At 45.5% G+C, this 18,993-nt stretch overlaps 1 protein-coding gene across 4 annotated transcripts in view; it reads right to left on the reverse strand.

The window, feature by feature from the left end:
• EPHA4 (EPH receptor A4) overlaps nucleotides 1-18,993 on the reverse strand; it is a 95,330-nt gene that overhangs the window by 65,886 nt on the left and 10,451 nt on the right. The window contains exon 4 of one of the 4 annotated variants that reach the window (XM_068691521.1): nucleotides 2,364-5,770. The exons of 2 other annotated variants lie outside the window; for them this stretch is intronic. In XM_068691521.1, the coding sequence (XP_068547622.1) occupies nucleotides 5,742-5,770 (29 nt within the window). In that variant the 3' untranslated portion in view covers nucleotides 2,364-5,741. Of the gene's footprint in view, nucleotides 1-2,363; nucleotides 5,771-14,824; nucleotides 15,389-18,993 lie in introns of those variants that run through there. One more of the 4 variants, XM_068691522.1, reaches the window with a different exon arrangement.

Genomic DNA, 18,993 nt, shown 5'->3' on the forward strand with positions numbered 1-18,993 from the left:
ATGAGTCAACTAATCAGTTTCAAATAATTACTCAATTAGAAAAACAATTTGACAGTTTCCCCCGAACAGAAGCAGCAAGAGGAGAATTTCTAACAGATTTTTAAGCCAATCTAAGATCTATTTTTTTTTTTTTTAAGAAACAGAAAAATAATGGGTTTCTTGTTCTGCTAAGAAACTAAATTTTACAAAAAAAAAAAAAAAAAACACATTATTACTAAAGTTTTACAATCTGCTCTAGTGAAAGCTGATTAATTGTCCTAAATCTCCACATTAACAAACCCTAATCCCCTTGTCAGGAGACCTGCTTACAAGCGCCTCTCCCCAGCCCTGCCAGCACTGAAGGGAGCAGAGATCTGTATCTCAGAGCACTGTCCGGCCAGCCTGGGATTACCTCTCATCTCCTGAATTTTAACAGCTCCGTAAAAAGGCAATTAAATTTCCTAAATGAGATAAAGCCTGCGACACGGCGTAGTAGCAGCTTGAAATGGAAAGACCTAACACTATTAACACGGAGCCCCAGCATTACTGTTTAACGCATCTGTTTGCTCCCAACCCGGGCATCAGCTGTCATCAGCTGAAGCCTTGTGCTAAAAAAGAACGAGTGCTGCCAAGGTGCTAACGCGCATCCAACGTGTTATTTTCGGGTATTTTAAAGGTGCCTTTACTTTATATATGCTAATGAGGAATTGCAATTTGCCGCGAGTAATTATTACATTAATCCCCTCTAAGGAATTGTCTATTGACAAGAATTTGTGGATTCATCCTGCCTATAAATCCTTTAATGCTGTTTCCTTTGTGCGGGAGGAATGCCGCTCGCTGCAGCAGAGCTGGGATGTTTTCTGCTACTGTTTGAACTTGTACCACCACTGCCACGGAGCCAGGTCCTGCCAGCACACCAGAAACCAGCTGCTTCTGCAAGTGCACACGCACACATCCACGTACACGCGCGGCTTCTTCCTTTTCATACTTGGGTTAACTGGGGACCGTCCTGATCAAAGTTCGAGCCGATCCCTCTGCAGCTCCAGCAAGATGCCTTAATATGGTGTAATTGTCACATCCTCTCTCCATGGCTGTGCCACGCGACTTAAAAAAGAAAGAAAAGCTATTTTTATCTCCCCAGAGAACTGCTTGACACAAAGGTTTTGGAAGATGCCTAAATATAGACAGTTCTGGTGAGATCAGGGTGTATGCAACCAGATAACAACTGCACTATTTTTGACTGTCTCACATGGACCCTGGATGCGTGGCTCTGCCCCGCTTCAGAGAAAATAGGCAGAGGTACTTCTGGGAGCCTCCCATCAACATCACTGTAAAAAACTATCAATCCTCTCCTAAGTAGTACATCAATCAAAATGGTGGCGTGCAAATCATGATCCATTAAGTACTTCACACTTGATTACCCCTGACATTTTAGAGAGGGTCATACACTGATGAGTTGCTTCTCTCTTCTTTGCCCTTTGCTATTTGGAGTGCACGACCACTTTTAGTTCATTACTGATGCAAAGATCATCACGGAGCTTAATTTCAACAAGAGAGGAAAACAGCAGCTCGATTGTTTGTCCTTTTCTCCTTCTATGTCCCAAGCTGTACGTTTCTTTATCCTATGCAGATCGCACCTTTCCGAGGAGGTGCCCGACACGGTGCCGTGCAGATTTGTTCAGATTTGGCGTTCTCCACCAAAGATGTTCTGAACGCGGAGGAGAGTGACTCAAACCGCCCACCGCTTCTCTTTTTTCCACAACTCTAGCCTAGATGTGAAAGCGAGGCTGGGGATTTGCTCCACACTGGTCTAATTCACAAAAATACTCAGGGAGGCATCTGGAAGCCGTCCTCCTGCGCTTGCTCTCACTGCAGCCTGGTGCCTCGCAGCGAGGTGAGATCTTCTCCTTCCAGCTGGTCTGGCCTCAGCCTCTGCTCAGTAACTTCCAGGCCATCTCCCTGAGGGTGTCGGTGCAGACAACCCCTTCTCATCGGAGCTAGGGGCAGGAGAGCAGCAGAGAGCAGGGAAGGGAAAGCAGGGCCGTTCCTCGGGGCCCCTTATTTGAAGGGAGCAACTGCACCGACACCCAGAGCGTAAACTTCAGCACCCCTGCCTCAGTTTATCCACTTACAAAGTGGCAATAAAATTCACAATAGATGCGTTGAAAAGCTGTTGTGAGGTTTAATTAAGCAATAAGTGCGTACAGAGCACTCGGAGATCTCCAGATAACGAGGCGCCCGCACGAGAGAGGAGGTGATTACTTCTGATGAAACAAAATCTCATGGCAACAGCCTGGCAGCCTCAGCGGGGAATATCCAGGGCTGTCTCAGCTCCCCTCTTCCAGCCTCGGCAGCGGAGGCGCACGGAGGTTGTTTACCTGCTCTTTTGCATCACAGGCTTTGGCAGGATAGTCGGAGGGAAAGCAGAGAAATGCCAGCATGGGCTGGATGCTCCGAGCTGTGAAACGCTGTCCCTATTTAAAAATCAAAAGAGCCGGGAATCTGCTCCTGTCAACAAGCCTTTCAACAGAGAGCGCATAATTTAGCGGGAATAGATGAAATCTCCCACCTTAGGGTGATCTGGGTGGCTGCGAGGGGAAACGCATCTTGGCAGTTCCCACATTCTTTTGTCAAACGTCTCTTGTCTGGGAAAGAGCGGAGCGCCAAAAGCCCTTGCAGGTGAATACCTTGGCTGTTTCAAGTTGACTTGATTTAGAGCGATAGCACGTTTATCTGGGCGTTTGGAAAGTTATTAATGAGATCAGCAAATCCTTTCCATGTATAAATTATAAATCACCTTCAGCAATGCCATGTAAATTATCAAGTCAAGTGAGAACATGCTTATTTATCTGTGACAGTCTTTTATCACCAATAAATAAAAGCAAGAGAGGGAATTATCTGCGGAGAAAGACATCCCTCGGAGCACAGGTGCCCAGGGTTAGGTGCCGGCTGGCAGCGCAGGGCTGCCTATCGCGACGCCCCGAGGGATCAGCGAGGAAGAGCGATGGAGCAGCGTGCTCCAGCCCTGGGCAGGCGCTGCAGGACAGCTTCCAGCTCACCACCGCTGAGATGGGTGCTGCACATCTCGGGCTGGCCTGCAGGACCTGCTTCAGTGGCCCCAGCAGAAATGAAGTTCAGAAAGAGAGTAACCAACCAGGCTTACTCTGGTTTCATGGGTGGCTGCCAGGAGTTCTGGATAGGGGAAATTACAGCATGAGCCAACCTGAGCTTTTAAATCCTCTCCTATCACGAACTCCCGAGACACACCAGGCGCTAACTCATTTTAGCTGATGTACGGTATCTTCGTATCGCGACGCAGCCCGTCCATCTTCGGGGTCCAGATAACCCACAGACTTACAGCACAGCTGCTGCTCTAAGAGCATGGGATTTGGCCCAGGTGTTCAGCAGGCATATTGCTTGGTAATATCTGAAAGCTTGTTTGTTTGTTTGTGGAGATGGAGGCAGCCATTTGATGAACGTTTTAAGCCAAGCTTTTCTTCAAGAGTTCTGGGATGAGAGAAGCTTCGTTTTGCATAAGAAGGTGTATAAATAAATGAAATTAAACAAAATCTCAGGGAAACAAGCTGCAGAAGCCGATGTTTGACATGAATAATGATTGCTGCGATTGGCCCTGGGTGAGCAGTCCTCTACCTGGCAGTGGGGTGAGAGGAAAGCTTCCTTTCCCATTCCTGCATGATGTCATGTGGCTGCTAGTTAGGAGAAAGTGGCAAAACAAACATCATTTTGCTTGTAATCTGGAAAAGCATCTCCTATGAAACTATTGGCAAATAAGCCTGACAATAACATCACATTTTTGGCTCAGAAGCCCTTGTAGCTGACATGACGGATCTATTTATTCAAATATCCACTCGATACATAAATTAGCGCAAGATAATAAACAAAGAAATTCATTGTGGTAAGCAACAGCTAGTTAGAAATGGCCAAAAGCACCACTGACTTCAATCCAGGCCACAAAAATTCACCCTAGGAAAGGAATTTGGCCCCGAGTCTCAGCGAGGCCTGGCGCGTGACTCACATCCTCGCCCATCGCCCGCGCTCCTCCCGCTGCGATAAGCGCTATCAGCACGCGGCTCTTCTGAGCACGACTTATCTCACGCACCACACCATATCGAGGCTTAATTGTGCCTCAGCAGTTAACACAGGGTGCTACCGGTGGTATCCCAGCTGCATTTGGATTGTCTAAGAGAGCGAGGTTTTAAAAATACGGTCACTAAGGGGACCTCACACCTGCCGCCTCTTTTCAGCACATACATCTCGCTTTCCTTTGAGGTCCCAAAATCACATTGAGTAACCTCTGCTTCCAAACCCCAGCTGAGCAGAAACGTTCCCCTTTTTCCCTCTCCCTCTGTCAGCTGTTAGTCAGCACATCTCAAATGAGAGAAAAGCTTCACTGCCTTCCTGGTACGCCTGTGCCTGTCGGGCTTCATGTGTGCAGCTTCCATGAACAACCCTCGAGAAGAGCCCCGCGGCCACCGATGGCCATCAGGGACTTCTCCCCCGTGCCCACCCCACAGCAGCACGACCTGCACTTTGCCTCTGACCCCAACAGCTAGTCACTGTCAAATCCGTCAGGCTTCCCCAGGCAGAACTCCCTTTGAGGACCGCCCTTTGCTTGAATTTTCAAACACAGCATCATGAGATTACCAAAATCTGCCTTAGCCTATCAGGAAAACACAGGAGAATCTGTACTTTTGGATGCTAGTGCTCAGACCAGTGTATTGATTTTCCTTGTTCATTATATGCAATTACTTCAAACTTTTTCTTGCCTGCACTCTTTTGTTAAGAGATATACACTCAAACACACAAACCCGGGGTTTGCTAACAGAGCCAAACAGAGAAATTTGTTCATAATGAAAAATTGGGGCAGTTGAGCAGCGCAGAGTGAAGAAAAGCTGGGGCTGCAATGCATTGGTTATGGCGTGTCTGATGTGTCAGGTTTATTCCCTAGATGTATTTTTCCTTTGTGAAGGTGCAGTCAAACAGCAGCCACTAATGGGCCAGTAAATTTGCACGGTGCCAGGCAGAGCTCCGGCTGCATGAGATCAGCCACTAGCTGGGGGAGGGGGGAGATGGATATTTCACCATATTTTATTTTTATGCATTTGCTTACATTTTGTAGATGTGCCACTTAAAGAGAGCTATTTTTTAAGTTGTGCCCAACTCATCATGGTACATAAGCAATCTTTTGAAAGACCCATATGAATCACCTTTGTCAACAGTAAGTGGGTTTTGACATTGCAAATGCTTGGTGACATTACTCAGAAACACACAAACACGCCTTTTCCCCGCTGCAGTCATTTTAGGGCTTCAGAAGGGCATGACGTTTGAACATATAACTGAAGGAGAGGAAATGACACATCTAAACTAGAAGTCCCCTACCCCAGATTGCCTTCAAGCAACAGGGAAAGTTGCTCCCATGTGGGAGCAGTCACGCTGGGCTCATCCCTGGCCTTACAAACCAGCTCATGATGTCCCTGTCCCATGGGCAAGGGTGACCCAGCGCAGCTTCTACCCCTGTAACGCAGAGGACACCTAGACAGCGACCAAAGACAACGAGTGCACAGGACAGAAGAGCTGCCTGCTGCACCAAGAGCCTTCCCAGAACTGCTGCGAAGGAGCAGCCTCAGCATCCACCGATAGTTACCGAGCACTGGCGGAGCTGACGCTGACTCAGGACCCAGCTGCGCTCCACGTTCTGCAATCGGGGATTAGGTGCGCTGCCTCCGAGCTCGTCCCCCTCCTTACACGCGCAGCCGACGACAGAAAGCATCTGCAAGTCAAAGCACTCACAGGCTCAAGGTCAGGGTTTTCCAGTCTCAAGAATTCTTCATACGTGCAGAGTCTAAAGCACCAATCCCAACAGATTGATGATTTTTTTTTGATTTTTTTTTTTTTTACCATCTCTCTCAGGAAAGCAACTATGAAGGCGAGCATTATTTCAGCTTCTTGAGGGGGACTTCCCTGTCAGTGTGTGTTAGCGACTTGTTAAACAAAATGTTTTGCAGTAAATCACATGGAAATGTGAACTCAGCAAATGCCAGAGGCAATGACAGGCGGATACAAATGACAATTAGAAAGGTGTGTCCGGATGCTTGAGGTATGAGCAATGATAAAGTGCTTGTGAAATTTCACCTGCCTGGATTGGGACAGAGGTTGTGGCCTTGGAAAAAAAAATCAGATGTGCTAATTAAAAAGAAAAATATATGTCTGAGCAGACATCCAAATATTCCAGCCTCAGCAGGGAATAAAACCTACAGATTGTGGGAATTAGTCTGAATCAGACCTCATTAAATGGTCACAGCAAGGTTGGAGAAAGAGAGTACAAGCCAGTGGTTACTGCAGGCATCTCCTTCCTGAGCTGGTGAAAAGACCGAATTCTTTTCACATAATCATTCATTTGCACTCACAGTTTCTCAAATGGATTTAGCAGATCTCTTGTCACCCTCTCTGAGCTGACTTTTTAGAAAATATACGGAACTGATAACAATCCTCTCAAATTCTGAGAAAGAAAAGCAAGACATCCTTTAGCTGATTAAATGTTTAACATTAACAACATCCATTACCATCACCAGCAGCCAGCGATGACTAACAAAGAAGAACATGAAATCACATTACCGCATTCAGCAAACCTTTAGAATATGCCACTTTTCACAGTCAAAAATAGCATACCTTACCAGCCCAGCCTTCGTCAGCCCATTCTGTCAGCAGTAAAAGCTGTTTTCTAGGCCACAGCGCTTTCCATTAGTGCAATGCGATTTGCCACAGCATTTTTAGAAAGCTGAGGTGAACGTGTGATACAGAGGGGGCAATGAGTAATCCAGAAATGAAAGTCTTCAACTTCTCATGTAGGGCAAGGTCACAGAACAGCTGCCTATGGAAAACCCCACGCAGAGTCACTTGCATACCACGCCGTGGCTGCGTATTCCCAGGAGCTTTACGCTAAGGATATTTTAAACAAACTTTAAAACCCCTCTCAACAAATGATTTTAAAATGTGGCCATAATGACTTCTCATTTGGCTTTATATGCTTGTGCTTATAAATTCGTCACCTGGGTAGTTTTATCTCCCACATTAGCTGATGTTTGAGAAGTTTTGATCATTACTCACATTGTTTGAGCATTATATCTGTTCCTAGTAACAAGGAGAAGAAAACAAACCAAAACAAACCTGACGGTATTTTTGAAGCTACAATATCTAGTTATCTAGAATAAAATCCTTCCTGAATATTTGCAAGATGTCACACCATGCAGAAGCAGTGATGAAAGAACTGGCAGCTTTTTTTGATAGAGAAGATAATCATTTATAAGCTACTAACAAACTAAACAAAAATTAACAAGCTCCATAAACCAATTAAAATTCAAAATGTAAAATGGATGTAATGACTCAACAGCCTGATCACTACTCTCATAAAACCAGCTTAATAACATACGGTCTGAGTCTCTCCACATCGACACCAACATAAATTTAAGCAGCAAATTGAAATTCTCGTAATTAATGGAGTTTCACTGATGTAAAAGCTGTAAGACAGGAGAATCAGACCCAAGGGCTGTGCACAGAGAAGACTGACACGAAATCAGATTTGTGCAAGGCGCTATATCGGAGAGCGGCTGTGCTACATGGCACTGCACGGGTACGGGGCCAGCTATCAGGAGCCTGCTGCAAGGTCTGTGCAGCAGGTGCTGCATTATCGAAATCTGTCTGAAGGCAATTAAGTGGGCACTGTCACTCTCATTTAAGAGCCCATGCACATCCTCCCTGGCAGTGAGGAAAAAAAAAAAAGCCTGGAATGACGGCCTAAATATTCTCCAGGAGGTGTAAAAATAAAAAACAACAGGAAGATACAAGGCCAGGAGGGACAGAACAGCATGTAAACTTCCTATTTTTGTACTTTAGATCTGTCTCATTACTAGGGAGGAGAGCCCTCCCCTGCTCTGCCCCCTTTCAGCATTTGGCAAGCGACATTGCTTAAACCTTGCTATACGCAACTCAGACTTGAAAAATAATTCTACTTCTAGACTTAAAGATTCAAAGATGTTGCAAGTCTGAACACAATACATCTGCCCTCGTCTCCCAGATAACAAAAGCAAGGCTTTTTTCAGGTGTTTCAAATAATCAATAAACATTCTATGCATATTTAAGCACATCTTTATAATGCTTCTTTATAAAAACAACCTTGGCCCTCACAAGAGAGGCTCTTCATGATCTTAGATAAGACAGGGTATATTAATTGGGGACAGGGTATATTAATTGGGCAATGCCTCACAATTATGTGGGTTTTGGTTTGTTTTTAATTTGGAAAGGCCCTGCCTCTCACTGCACTGACCAGCCATTTGCTAACTCTCAGTGAAGGAGGAACATAATGAGGCGTTTGCAGGGTGAATTTCAAGCACGCTTAGTTGCCACAGCATGGTTTGAGCAGCGCTCCTGAACCATAAAGCAAGCTGTTGGGTTGAGATTTAACAATCTAGTTTACCTGCTGGATGTCACTGACCGCCTGAGATCAGCTTTTAACTTTGGATGGAGGAAGAGAGTTCAAAAATTAACTAAATGCTCCGTCAATACCTGTCACCAAAGCCTCTGCCAGGAATGAAGCAGCTATTATTCATCACTTACACAGCCCATATCAAAGTTAGCCCTCAAACTCATGCTATTAAAGAGTCCATGCTACGCAGTAATTTGGGGCACCGCTTGCCTTCAGAGAAGGCAGGCAGGATGTTTAAGCAAATGTTGCAGCCCGTGAATCAGAAAGCCTCCAGAGCTGGGGTTTGAGGCGAGCAGCTCCAACCTGCCCTCCCCGAGGCTGCGCCCCGAGCCGAGGAAGCAGAGCTGGGCCAAGCAGGAGGGAGCACAGCACCTCTGAAGTCAGGGGCTGCTCAAGGAGCCCCAGGCTCCAGGCATTAAAGGAAGCGGCCTCAGGCTCCTCCTGGTCTCTGCTCATCTGCACTGGCTTCTCAGACCAGAAAACCTGCTGAGGGCAGCAGCAGCCTGCGAGCCTTGGGGCTGCAGGTGTTGGCCCTGCAGCGCTCGGGGCTGCGTGTGGGGGATAGCCCTGTGGTAGACACAGGGTCTTACAGCGCTGCCAGACCTGGTGTTTATCAAAATCTGGTCCTTAGCCCTACTCCCTCTGTCCCTCCCTTTCAGGATTGTTGGACCAAACCAGTATCAGCCAAATACCTTTGCTATCTATAACGATTTGCTCAGCTGGTACTGCCCCAACACAGCCAGCAGCTACATGCAGGGCTTGCAACCTTACCCCTGGTGTGTTCACAGCCAGACCTCGTCCTCCCTCCTCAACAAGAAATTTTTAGTCATTGCAAAATAAACGCAAAGAACCAGAAAGACATTTCTTTCCTTTATAGACTTTCTGCCGATGCCCGCCCCATGGCCAAGGCCCAGGCCCGGCACCGCCATGCCAGGCCCAGCACTGCCATGCCAGGCCCTCTGCGCTGCTGCAGGTGCTGACCCCAGCCCTCGATTCCTGCTACTGCCTCCTTGTAGGAATGAGATTCCCAGCAAGAGCTCCCAAGAACAGCCTCGGGTACAGAACAGTGACTAATTCTTTACGTTTCATGTCGTACATGGAGATCCCCTAACACGCAACAGCACTTGCAATCCCTTCCCGCAATACTCTGCATTGCTGATGTTTTTCTCTGGAAGGGTGTTTCTAGCAGTGTCTTTGGGCAATTAGAAACCTACGTTGCTTTCCCCTTTCCCCTCCTGCAGCCCCAGGCTAGCTGGGGCAGCCACAGAGGTGAGGGGCTGAGGGACACCTTAGGAGTCCCCAGAAAAAGTGGGGAAAAAGCCTGCAGGATCTGCTGGCATTAACCAGCACGTGGGAGCTGGGGCAGGAGGGCCAGTCGAAGGAGGAGGGCTTATGCAAGGAAGAACATCGCAGCAGGCAGGGCAGGAGAAAGCTTGAGAGGTCCACATGCTGTCCCCCAGTGTCTGGGGGTTTTCAGGCAGCACTAATAGGAGAAGTATTCAGCACACAGCACCTTCAGCCCTTCACATTTACACAGAACAGTGAGGTTTTACTGTCAGGCAAACAGGGTCACTGCAAATGTGTCATCTATCATTGCTCTGGTATTGCAAAATAACACACTGAGCCTGTTCAGAACTCTAGAATAGTCTTTATGAGTTAAGAAACTTTAAAATGTTCATAGTAAAATCAGTATGATCTGCTGGCTACAAAATACACTGCCAGCACATTAAAAACTAAAGCCCTATCATTTGCTAGAACTCACTTAATTCAAAAGAATAATCTTTCTCTGGCACTTCACTAAGCTCATGAGTTTATGCTACCAAACCAAATGAGTGCTGTAGACTGAAGTTACTCTTTGATCTGGGAAATAAATCCATAGTGAATTCAGGTTCAATTATAGCGTTTAAACGTATGACAGCCACAGTACTGCAACAAGTTAGCAACAAATGCCACTTTCATAGAGAAAACATGCATTAACATGCACAAGCTACAAGGAAAGTCAACTGGTTCTATGCAGGTTTATCAAAAAAGTACTTTGGCACTTTTATGCAATCTTTTATATGTATTTGTCAACACATTATAGTGCAGTTCTAGTTACTATGTACAATCCACTACTACAAAGAAATTTCTAATTTGGTGTACTGAAAAGTAAAATCTGCTTTACTGATATTTGTGTGCGCGTGCTTACATGCATATTCACAGATGCAGTTGTTGCTACTGCTGAAATTTCATTTGCATGCAAAATACCTCTGGTGCAAATTACCAATAACATAAGGGAGTCCATGAAATGTTAAAGACTTCAAAGGATGAGAGAAAAACTATTTGCATTTTGGGATTGATCCAAAGCACATTAAAGTCAAGGGGAGTCTTTCCATTGGCCGCAACAGATGTTCTGACTCGAGGAAGTTTTGATGCAAGTTATTGACATAACAGTAGACAAGCAAGACCACAAAATCCATTTTCTGAAGAAACTCAACATTAACATCGATAAATGCTGATTTTCTGGTTTTTGTCATGGCAGTTGTCTCCCAGCTTCATCTGGGACAATCCTTACTCAATCTCCTGCTGCCTGCAATGCTTCTTTCTATCTGGATACCCCACATTCATTCCAGTTTTTACACCTACACACTTTTCTCTGTTGTTAATGGCTTTTACATTCTTTCTCCCTCTACATATACCTAACTTTCTAATAGTGTTATCTAATTCCACAAAAGTGACTTATGAGACAAGTACCTATAAAGGACAACATTAAAACTGCCAAAATATGTTTTGATAGATCGCTAACTATAGAGCATACAGATATCAACTGCTTTCCGTCTTTGAAAAACTGCTAGTGGCTTGCCTGACAAAAATAGACAAGAACAGCTAGCAGTTTATTTGAGAATAATCAGCTTAATATTGCTTCTGTGATCTATGTCCCATTCGATCGATGTTTTAGTGCATCTTCTCATTTGGCTTAAACATAACAATGCCCTCTACAACAGGGCAGAAATACTGTTCAAGTGAAGGATGGGAAGCAGAATGTGGTAAAATAAAACAAGGGACTGAGCTTGCACAAATGCAGGTACCAGGAATATAAATAATGCCATGTTTATTTAAATAAGCTTGAATAATTTATTCATGTTAGAAAGGAACATTTTTCCTGGCATGACCCAAAATGAAATGAACTAGTAAGAGGAGCATTTCTCTAGCAAAAATGCTATTAACGAATGCTATATCTATCCTATACGTGTCACCTGTAAACAAAATCAACCCCACTGCAAGAGAACAAAAAATGCACTAGAATGTAGTGTGCATTTTTCTTCTTCTCTATACTTCAAAGTCATAAGCACTCCTCATATTTCACGGTAAGAGGTTTTATTTCTTGGTTCCCACAGCTCAGGTAATGATATCGTAATTCAAAGGTGGTGTAAAGCTCGCTATAGCTCTGACCTCGTAAACAATTTTAACGCCCTTCTCCATACCCCAACAGATACAGGGCTGCACCTGAGCAGCCAGTATCTCCTTAGGAGGTACCTGTTTACTCAGCTTGTAAGTGAGCACGTGCTGCCCATTAAAACCAACCTGGATGCAAAGAAAAGGTTGCCATTTGCGCGCAGGAGGCCATCTTTCAACAAGCCGAGAAAAATTTGCCAAATACCTGAGCTGCGTGGGAGGGAATGGGAAATGAAGCCAAAACACAGCGCAGCCTCACACAGCAAGGCACACGGCACCGCCTCTCAACAACCTGAGGGAGGCATGGGCACTGCCAGGTGCCTGACGAGGCCCTGGTTAGCTGGAACCACCGCGTTAGCAAACTTGGAAACTGAAGTGTGGGGACTGAGCTCTCAGAGCCCAGAGACCTCATCAGACTGAAACAGCTTCTCTTGGAGGGAAGAAGCTGTGAGGGAGTGAGACCAGGTCTCTATTTCCAGGTCAAAGCCTGGGGGCTACATGCCAGCTACAAGAAGATGGTGATCCCACAGCAACCCTCCAAGAGCATTTACTGCAGAAGTCAGGTGAGCCCCCCAGTGAGTCTGTTCTCCTGCCCCACAGGAGGATAACCTGTATCTAAACGATGCCACAAGATTTCCAGTGTCTTGTTCTGAAAATCCTCCAGTGCAGATATCCCTCCATGTCCCAGGGCAACCTGTGTTGGCAATACCATCTTCTACAATTATGATTTTTTTTTTCCCCTCAGGTCTAGCTTAACCTGCTCTTTTTGCAATTTAAGCCCATTATTTCCTGCCCCATTACCAGCTCTCTTTGCAGCCAATTCATACACACCTCTGCTTAAAGGAAAGAGGCATTTCAAGATCTCTTCAGCTCTAAGCAAGAATGAACTTCCAACTCCTTGAAGAGATCTGAACAGTAAGTGCTAACATAGCCTTCATGGCCCTTCTGCCCGTGTATCCAGGAATCAAGGTCTGAACTAGCAAAAAGACACCGCCTAGTATTTCAAGTATTTCCTCCTGGAATAAAGCCAAAGACATTCTAGGTGATGTGAATAAGAAAATCAGAATTCACGACATTCAGAAAAAAAACTTCTTGAGTAGCAAAAAGGAAAGTAGTTCCTTAAAGAAAATTAGGTTCCCCATATCATGTGTATTTGTCTGTTATCAAAGGTCTACTTGCAAGACCCATGACTGATGAATTCATGGCAATAAACAGTTTCTTTTGAGAAATCACATACAGGCTGAAAGAAGGATACAGGAATTAACAACTAAGACAGAAAGAAAAGGCAGCTCACAGCAACACTGGACAATCTTGGCAGTAAGTCTACAGAGTGTCAGTAGTGCATACACTCCAGAATTAATTTTATACCAAGCTTGTGTTTCTTCAAAGGATCTTGACTAAAAACCTTGTAAAAGGATAGATGGTATTCTCCAAACATGGTTGTGATGTGTGACTTGAGCGCTTGCTTCATGCAGCTCATCCATATCCCCACCGCTGCAGCTGACAACTTCCCTGTACAGAATCCATCAAGGTGCTAGCACCAGCCGGCTCCAAGTCTACAGACTGCAGAACAACTGGGAAATATTTAGCTTTCTTCTCCCCAATAGCTGCTAATGCTCCGATGTTGTGGCAGGGGAGCACAGCAAGATTTTGTCTCTTTTATCATAAAGAGCGTTAGGGTATTATATTCATGTGTTTGCTCCAGATTGTGTTATAATGGGCAAACTCTGCCCGCCCTCCATTGCACTTTGATGACCCCCAATGACTCCGTCCAAGAGATGAAGGTATAGTATTTGACCCAATTGCATTTTAAAGCCTAAATAAGGCTCTCACACTCTACGCTGAGACAGGCAAGTTTCTTCTTTGCCCTACCCACAAGTTACTGTGACACAATACTTAAGATGTATTGCAAATTTCTGAAGAGTTGCTCCTTCCAAACACCTATCTTCCTTGTTATTCAGCTGGCTGAAGGGCAGTTTGCTGTCATTTGTGATGGAGGCACAGAGACAACTGAATAGCAATTACTCAGCATTTGTTAAAAAGAAGGCCTCACCTTTAATAATTGCACAGTCACATTTCTTTGTGCAGGGTCAACCAGAAGTCCGGAAGGGAGACTTGCTGATTGACACAAATATGTATTTCAAAGGGCGAACTACAAAGTCAAATAAAAGGCAGTGTTTGCCCAAGAGTTAACTTAGCCATTTGGCATTCGCAAAGAGCTCAACAATCCCACGGAAAAACGTCTCTTCTTTGCTCTGCTACAGTGCATTTTTAACTCAAACTTTAATACAGGTATACAGAGAGGTCACATTACCATGATCCCTGCAGAAGGTTAGCTAAATGCACAACCACAAGAAAGGAGTTAATAGTGACCTTTGAAGAAGCAAAGCAACATGGTGGGCAGAGCTCCACCTCCTGAACATACCCACAGTGAGCAGGCAGCAGCTAAAAAACGCGGTGCAAGTTAGGGCTACAGAGCTCTAGATTGCTTGGAAGAACAAACCAAACTCCAACGAAACAGGCAAGATGGAGAGGGGACCTTACTTCACACTTACATACACCACTTACAGCTCATCCTGAACCCACAAGACCAGCTCTGCACAGTCACTGATCTAGTGCAGCCTTGCAGGAAGGAGACATGATGCTTAGTAAGGCCTCATACTGCTTCTGGCACTGCACCAGTCATGTTAAAACAAAAGCAGGTCCCCACGGTTGTGGCCCTGCAGTGCTGGATCAGACCTGCCGTGCACCTGCTTCAGCCTCCATTGGGAGCCAGCACTGCTCTCTGCTCCCAGCCCTCAGTGCCTCTTGCTTGCTCAACGCTCCTGTCCCTTCTGCTGTCGCTCCGAGCTCTGCTGCAGGTGACATTCAGGATTTTGTTCTCCTTTCTCTCATAAATCAAAGTGCTTTATCCACCCTAAAGCTATGAATGGGTGCTTTCATAGTGCCCAAATCCCTTTGAGCTCAATTTCCCAAGCTATTAGGTGCACTGAATTCAAGGTCACTGGGTGCATTAATTCTGGGTACATTAAAACCAGGTACCAAGCGCTCGTCTTCAAAGAGGCACTGAGAACCTTAAGGTGAATCACCTAGATGGACAAAGCATCTGCACACAGGCAGATTCAGCCAAAAGAATGGAAATACTCTCACGGGTGATTAATGACGCTCCTGAAGTTATCCATGCTGCCTTCACATCTTTGTTGATTCCTTTCAGCTTTCCCCCTACCTAGACAGGCCTTTGAACCTCAAAGTGTTACTGCACAATGTACTTTATCAGCCATGTCTATGCGTATGCACATTCACCCAGCACTCAAAAACGTTGTGTCCAGCCTTCAGTACTGGAACCAACAGTTAAACAGGCATGCATTTTCAGAAGTCATCTAAACTTGAGTCAGCGTGACAGGAGCAGGTATCTGGGATCAGTGCAGAAGATGGTTTCTAGCGTGCCATGGGAATGACTTCAGTAGCAAACTGCAAAAAAATAAGTTACTTTGCATTAAATGTAACTATTGCTACTCTGAGATTAAATATTACCTGGAAAGTACTCATTAACTGCAGAATCCTTGATTAATGAGCAGGTGGAGCGTGTACAGGGACCTTGTCCTGATTTCAACTGTCTTGTTAGCTCTACCCTGGACACTTCTGATCACCACAAAAATAAACGAGGAAATCCAAGAACTAATTATGAGTGGACAAAATGTGTCAACCTAATAACTGTGTTATGGTACTTCAGAGATTAAGAGGAGGTTGGCAGGTGCGCAAAATGCAAATACCAAAGCCACTAAAAAGAAACAGCAACAGAGTTTAGCTAATCTCCTAGCATCTCTGCTGCGCAAGACCACAGGAAGACTCCCAAGAAATTGTCTCCTCTTCAGAATAGCTCAGGTGCAATTTGGGGGCACTGCAATCGTTTGTTCATTGCTCGAACGTTGTTGGATAAGAAGGAGTCTTAGACCCTCACCACAGCTCCCAAGGAGGGGCTGTCTCTGCCAGCAGGAGGGCACTCAGGTCACAGCCTTGGGGCAATGCCCAAAGGCTTTGGAAGGGCTTTTGTCAGCACACAGAAGTTTGGGGAGCAGAAAGCCAAGGGGTAGAGGAGCTGACCAGCAGGTACCAGTGCGGGTTTTAAGGCACACACACACCAGGCTGGGGAAGCCAGAACCATATTCTTCAGCTTGTCAGCAAACACGGTTGCATCTAAGCACCTCCTGCTGTAATTATCCAGCAGCCGCTGCCCCCAAGCATCTCTCTGAAACAGTAGGGACTACCCACACACCTTCTTAATTTCTGTTTACTTGTCTCTTGAAAAAGCCCAAAAGATATCTTCTACATGCTCTGGCTAAGTACAACAAAACGCAGTACTCCAACATCTGAAGAGGAGTTCAGGCAACTTGTGCCCTCCTATTGATCTCCTAGCCCTCCATTCCTCCTCTAATCCTCTCCATAATTACATGAGCAGTGAAAGAAAAAAAAAGTAAAAAAAAATAAAAATTGATTTTTCCGAAGCTGTCAGTTCCTCAGATCCATTTTCCAATGGCCACCCTCAAAAGAGCCCAGGCACTGGCTCATGCTGTCCCAGCTGGGTGTCCCTGTGACGGATGGTGGCCCAAAACAGGCTGGGGCTGGGGCCCAGAGCCACCAGCGCGGCCCAGCCCAGGAGCTGGAGAGGAAGGTATTGATCCAGTCCTTTCAACACACAACCCTGCCTACCGGCGGCTCCAGGTGCTGCCAGGCCAGGAGCTTCAAAAGCAAACTGTTTTCAAAGCAGCGATGTCTTTTTCAACTACAGAAAACACTTCAACCCAAAAACAAATGAATTCAAGCACCAAGTTCACAGAAGCCTTGGTTGACAGTGCTCCTCTGCTCCCCAGACAGAGATGTTTTATGTACGGAAAGACAGACTCGTTAATTAACGCTATTACAATGTGGCCTGGCAAGAGGCCTCTGGGACTTAAAATAAAGAAATCCACACCCTTTAAGTAAACACTTTATTATAAAGATAGCCTGCATTAGTATCAAAAAAAACACAACCAAAACCTCTTCAAGTACTCCACTGATTTCCACCCCCCACGCTCACTTCTCAGAATAAAAATGAAGGCTACTGAAAAATTAAGTTTCTGTAATTCAATTCCTCCAGCATCAGTGCTGAAGAACATTTTGGCCTCTCTTAATGTCGATAATGAAGAAAATAAAGCTGATTGTTGAAGCCATTCGGAGCAACGAGGAGGCACAGCGGAGGCCAGACAAAGCCCTCTGCGTGACAGAGGCATTAGTGAAGTCCGAAGGGAAATATTCAGGAAAGCAGCAGCGGTATTGACCGAGGCCTCTGCTACCGTCACACAGGCTTCGATCACAAGCTACGTGTAGTGCCAGGTATGGATACAACAGGATTTAATCAGCGGTCTGTGGATACACCAAGCCAGACGTGTTCCATCCACAAGACTTACAGACGAGTATTCAAGTACTCAAGTATTTTCTGTCAGCATTTGCAGCCCACATTACTCTCCGACTAAAACAGGAGACGAGCCATGACAGCCAGGAGAGCCCTCCAAGCTGGAGGCAAGAGGCTGTAGCTCTACCCATGGCACACGATCCTGCCCCCAAAGCTCAAAAAGCTCCAGCTTGACGTCGGGTCCAGCAGGGAGCTCAGCGGGTGGCCAGGATGCCAGGCCTCGGCCCACGGGGCCCGCACGCAGCAGCAGGAGGCCGGCCCGTGCTGGCGCAGACAGTTACTCACAGGAACGCGGCGCGGAGAGATAACGCCATAAAATATGAACAAAATGGAACTTGTTTCCTTGCCACTAAATTGTTAGCTTTATGGGACTTCATGCTGAACGGTATGAAAAAAAAATCCAATTTGCTTTGAAGCGCATTAGTCTAACATCCTAATTATTGTTTACATTGCCATTTGCCTTCTATTAAGAATTGAATAATTACCCAGCGCTTCATAGTTTAAAAATACAAGCAAACAGGATTATCTGGGTAATTAAGACACTGTACTGCAGCTTTGAACTGTGGCTGTACAAAGTATCCACATATACAAGGAAAAATGATAGTTATCGATTGCCTTATTTAAACAGCACTTTAAGGAGTTCCAGCATGCAAGACTGGCAACTTCTGAGGAGAAGGTGACCAAATCCTTTTGATGAGTGAGGAGGGGGGGAAAGAAAATAATAATAAAAAAAAAGCTTTCTTGTGTCTAGGCAGAACCAGACAACCTTCCTTTTGGCCTTGTCTCAGCCACAGCCACCCCGTGTGCCTCTGGGGAAGGCACCTCACCTTCCTCCCCCCATCCTCCAGCAGGAGACCTCCATCCAGCAGGAGACCATCAGTCATCCTCTTCCTCCTCCTCCCCAGGAGTGCCACCCCTGCCCATCCTGCTGAAAGCACGACCTCTGTAACATGCCCTCCTGCAGCAGGCCCCCAATAAATACACCCCCTCCACTACACGGGTCTGAGAGATTAAGCTGGTCTACATACACCCACTGAGAGCTAAACCCACCCCCAAAAACACAAAAGCAAAAACAGACCAGAGAGCTGGGCTTTCTCTAGGCACCCACGACTAATGGAACTAAAGCAAATAACAACTGTACAGTCTGGCTTTTTTTTTTTAAAAAAAACCTTAATAGCCCATCCATATTGTACTTTAAACAGCATGGTCTCCCCTTCTGGGTGACTATTAGGGCAAAACCAAAGTTTTTGCACGTTCCTTTGTTGTTTTAAAGAGCCTTTCCTCCATTTAATTATGCCACCAGGTTTCACACTGCGCACTTTACTACCCCTGTGAAATTACCTTCAAGTTAAACACTAATGGGGCATCAAAAAAAAAGGAAAGAAAGAACACCACCACCCCCCAAACCTTCTTTTTCCCTTTGGTTTGTTATAGGATGTAGCCCCAACACAATCAGGGTCCTAATTTCATACCACTGATTTATAAAGACACAAAATGAGAACTAGTCCTTTAAAGAAATACAGTACATTCATGCAGCATGTGTTCTAGCTTATATCAATAAACCTTTCAACAAATCCGTTCTGAACAAGCCTGTGTTTTGGGAGCATTTAATGAGCCTCAGCTT

This window comes from Anas acuta, chromosome 9 (assembly GCF_963932015.1).
Source record: "Anas acuta chromosome 9, bAnaAcu1.1, whole genome shotgun sequence".
Lineage (NCBI taxonomy): Eukaryota > Metazoa > Chordata > Aves > Anseriformes > Anatidae > Anas > Anas acuta.